A 3,883-nucleotide genomic window follows, 5' to 3' on the forward strand; every position below is an offset into this window, starting at 1 on the left:
TTACACCAGGTGTAGGTGAGGAGTTTTGCTCCTCCTGCTGGAGATGACCTGGTTTGTGTTCACCTTTGGACAGTCAGAGTCCAGAAGGGATTCTTTTATTTTTCCGCCTGAAACCAAAGTCCAATAATTAACACACAAACAAATGAGCAAATGAACGCCCAAAGCACTCAGAGGGCAGGTACTGCTTTTCCTCTCTCAGCATCTCAGCGCTCGCCTCTGCTGCCCCAGGGACATGTTGCCCCTCTCAGTTTGCAGAACTCACATTTACACCAGTGCCACCACACTAAAATATGCTTTGCTGGAAAACTCAGGAGCAGGTACTGAAGCTCTCTGCTCCTGCACAAACAGCAGACATTTCACTTAAGTAAAAAAAAAACCAAAACCTGAAAAAAGCCCAAAAAGTGAAGCATGCCGAATCCTGCAAACACCATCCTAAAGTCCTCCCCTTGTCTGTGTGACAAGATTCCAGCGCTGTGCTTGGGAGGGACTGCCGCAAGGCTTTCCACACCCAACTTGTCCACCTCCCTTGCAAGCTCTCTGCTCCAGCTGCCCGGCGATATCTTTGTTCAGGGACTGTGCTAAACATACCTGTACCCTTTCCCTAATGTGACTCTGAAGCCTGATGTTTACTACAATTGAACCAGAGGGTGGAAATACTACACCTTTGAAAATTCTCTTGAAACAGCATCTTTTTTTAAGTCAGATCTCTCAACAGAGCTCCTTTTGTGTGTTTTGTAGGTTACCCTGCTCCCAACCATACCAGCACCTAAAATTGCTTTCTGAGATTTGAATGTATTGCTGGCAAGACAATCAATTCAAGTGGTAAGGTGTATAATATTTAAAGTTATATATATTTAAAAAAACCCAATAATAGTAAATTCCTGTAATATGTCTAGTCTGATATGAAAGCTCTCCCTCTACAGAGAGACATCTGCTGTGATTACCTTAGAAAATATTAAAAAAAAACCACACACAAAAAATAACTTTCTCTGTGAGAAATAAAAATAAATCCTAGTGCAAATATAAAGCTCTGTAAACCTGGTCCTATGAGAATCTATGGTTAGTAAACGGCAGTTAAAGCAGGTTTATCCTCTCACAGAGAGAGCTCACATCATGGTTTCCACAATGATATGAGTTGGCTTGATCAATCCACCATTCGAAGTTCCATTGGGGCAGAAGGGGGTGCCACTCTCTGTTTCTTTGGACCACCGATTCACCTCCTTGGGGGCAGCCACTGCTTTTATCCTCTGAAAGAAAGAAGAAAAGCAAAGCTTAGAAACCAAGCAGCGTTCCATGTGCTGGATGGAGGACCTGGCAAGTCACGGGTGGGGCTGGCAGCTGTCACAAATGTATGTACACCGTGTGGCTCTGCAAGGACATGGGGACCCAGGCAACTTCTGCTCAGCTGCAGTGCCTGACCTGACACAGCCAGTCAGTCAGGAGAGGACATTCACAGCGTTACCCGGCATCCTGCATGCTGGGCTTTCAGTGCTGCAGCTGCTGCTCAAATCACGTGCGTTCTCCTTCTGCATTTAGAAACAACTCTGCCTTTTAGCCCAGCCGATCACTGCCAAGCGGCAACTTCTCTCCTACATCTCAGCACACAAAGGAAGAACTAAATGGCACCCGACCAGTGTTTACTCTCTTTGCTTTCCTAACATGGTCTTTGTGGAGTGTTTTGGCTACTTTTAGACTTGTCTCTCAATAGTTGGTGAAAATGTAGGCAGGAAAATAAACACTCATGAAAATGCTCTGGCCACAGCTGAAAAAGACCATTAACACTTGGAGGAAAACAAATGCAAGTGTTTGTTCTCTGGGAAATGTTCTTTCTTAATTCTATTCTCTTTTTTTGTAAGCCAAAGTGTCCCACTTTCTCCTCCAAGAGTACACTGGGCTGCATTTAAGACTGACTCATTAGGTAAAAACAAAACTAATCTGAAATCTTAGAAGAGAATTGCTAAGTTTCATGCTTGCACAGTCTCTAAACACTTTCCACTAGAAGAAAACCAGACCAGGGCAACCTATGCCGAATTGCGAAGGGCAAGAGATTGCCTGCAAACCTAAACCCAAGAGAATCTGCACTGTCAGGTCTGAATCTGACCCAAAGTCTCCTAAAGATCACGGCAATCTGGATCCAGTGTTTCAATTTGATTCATTAGGAGTAATAATAATAAAAAAAAAAAAGTTAAAAAGGGAAGCCCACTGGCAGGAGGGTTTGACTTTCATCCAGTTCCCCAGAGCAAAGGCCATGCCTGAGAGCCACAGAATCCACAAGCGCGTCTGAATTTCTCTGAAATTCAATGAGCTCTTAGACAGTCAGTTTTGATCCCGATCTCTCTCTCAGTGATTTGTAGAATGGTACTTCCTTGTCCCTGTGGGCTGGAAAAAAGAGATCTGGCGCTCGGAAGCACCCCAAGTCCTTGAGTGCTTGTCTGCACGTGGATGCAATGATTTGCCAAGCTGGAAAGTGCAGAAGTGGGATGCAAGTGAAATCACCTGGTGTTTGTCTGAGGACAGAAGGCTTTGTGTTTGTTCTCTTTCTACTGTTTGCCCAAAGAACAGGTGATCTTTCACAGCTTTATTTGCATTCGCTGCAGGAGAGGCACCCAGCTTTGCCCTACCTGGACAAGGTGGCACTTTTACAATCATTGTGCTTATTTTGTGTAAAACACAGCAAGTTAAAGCTCCCTTTCTCCACTAGATAGACAAGTGGCTGCTCTTACCTCAATGAGCGACCCATCTGACCGTAGGATGCGGATGACCATCACCATAGGGATGCAGATCATGGAGGAAAGGGCAAGAACCCAGCCCAGGCCAATTGCCCAGTCTGGGTATGTGTAGACCTTGTTGTAGGTCAGTGGTTTGTACTTGGCCAAAGAAAAGATAAAGCACCCCTGTGGAGGAGAAAAGAAAAGATAGTGAGGCTCAAAACCACGCTGAAAGCAGCAGGACTCTGGTGTAACCACTGGCCCTAAGGAAGACAGGCAGCAAAAGGCAGAGCTGATGGTTACCATACATACTTTAAACCTACAGGGAATCTTTCTTTCGTTTAAAGTATTGAAAGAGCATCTGTATCGGCTTATAGGTAAGCTGTTGCTTGACAACAGGGTGTTAAGCAATGGTGCTGAACAGCTCCAGTGTGCTGCCTGATCTTTTCCAGGGCTCAGATATTTGATGTACATCACAAGGAGCTTACTGGGATGATCTTCTCAGCAAATGTAATACTTCAAGCTTAGTGGCTGTCTCAGACCGCTCACGTTGTTTTGCTAAAATGGCCTAGGTAGTCCTATCACTTGAAGTAGGGACTGCTCTTCGGAGAGCAAGTTTTTTTGATGAATGTAATATTTTGCCAGCCCTAAGAAAAATCCCCTCCAATGCAGTCAACTGCAATTTGTGCAGGCACAGCAGAGAGCTGTCACGTTAATAGCTAACATCTGAGGTGATGTCTTTGAGGGGTATGTTCAAGACTCCAGCAGCTCTTTGCAAATTGGTCGCGGAATGCAACAGCCTTTACTTGAAGAGAAGCAGTAAGAGTCAGCTTGCAGCACTGAAACAGCACAGGTTAGTACTCACCACGCAAAGAACCGGTGTGATCACGATCCAGCTCCATTTCATCCATGGACCAGGTCTGTATCCAATCATATCCTCAATGGCATCATAAATATTATCAGCGCCTGTAAGAGATACATGTTTGATTCTGATGAAAATGCTCACTAAAAGCCATGTCAGGTCTGTAGGATTACAGCTCTTTCCTAGGCACCCCCCCAGGGGTATTTAAAGGGAAGATGAGGGTGTCAGATGTATTGTTCAAAAGCTGCCCATGGCTATGAAGTTCAAGCTGGGGAACCCTCATCCCACACAGCCCTCACTACTCAGATGCAGG

At 45.0% G+C, this 3,883-nt stretch overlaps 1 protein-coding gene across 5 annotated transcripts in view; it reads right to left on the bottom strand.

Annotated features, from left to right (window-relative positions):
* SLC6A6 (solute carrier family 6 (neurotransmitter transporter), member 6) overlaps positions 1-3,883 on the bottom strand; it is a 51,987-nt gene continuing 48,104 nt past the window's right edge. For 3 of the 5 annotated variants that reach the window (XM_010133707.1, XM_010133710.1, XM_010133708.1), the window contains 3 exons: positions 3,574-3,674; positions 2,724-2,894; positions 700-1,247 (listed from right to left, as the gene is read on the bottom strand). In XM_010133707.1, the coding sequence (XP_010132009.1) occupies positions 1,107-1,247; positions 2,724-2,894; positions 3,574-3,674 (413 nt within the window). In that variant the 3' untranslated portion in view covers positions 700-1,106. Of the gene's footprint in view, positions 104-699; positions 1,248-1,641; positions 1,645-2,723; positions 2,895-3,573; positions 3,675-3,883 lie in introns of those variants that run through there. The other 2 variants (XM_010133706.1, XM_010133709.1) reach the window with 2 other exon arrangements.

Source organism: Buceros rhinoceros, unplaced genomic scaffold (genome assembly GCF_000710305.1).
Source record: "Buceros rhinoceros silvestris isolate BGI_N320 unplaced genomic scaffold, ASM71030v1 scaffold10443, whole genome shotgun sequence".
NCBI lineage: Eukaryota > Metazoa > Chordata > Aves > Bucerotiformes > Bucerotidae > Buceros > Buceros rhinoceros.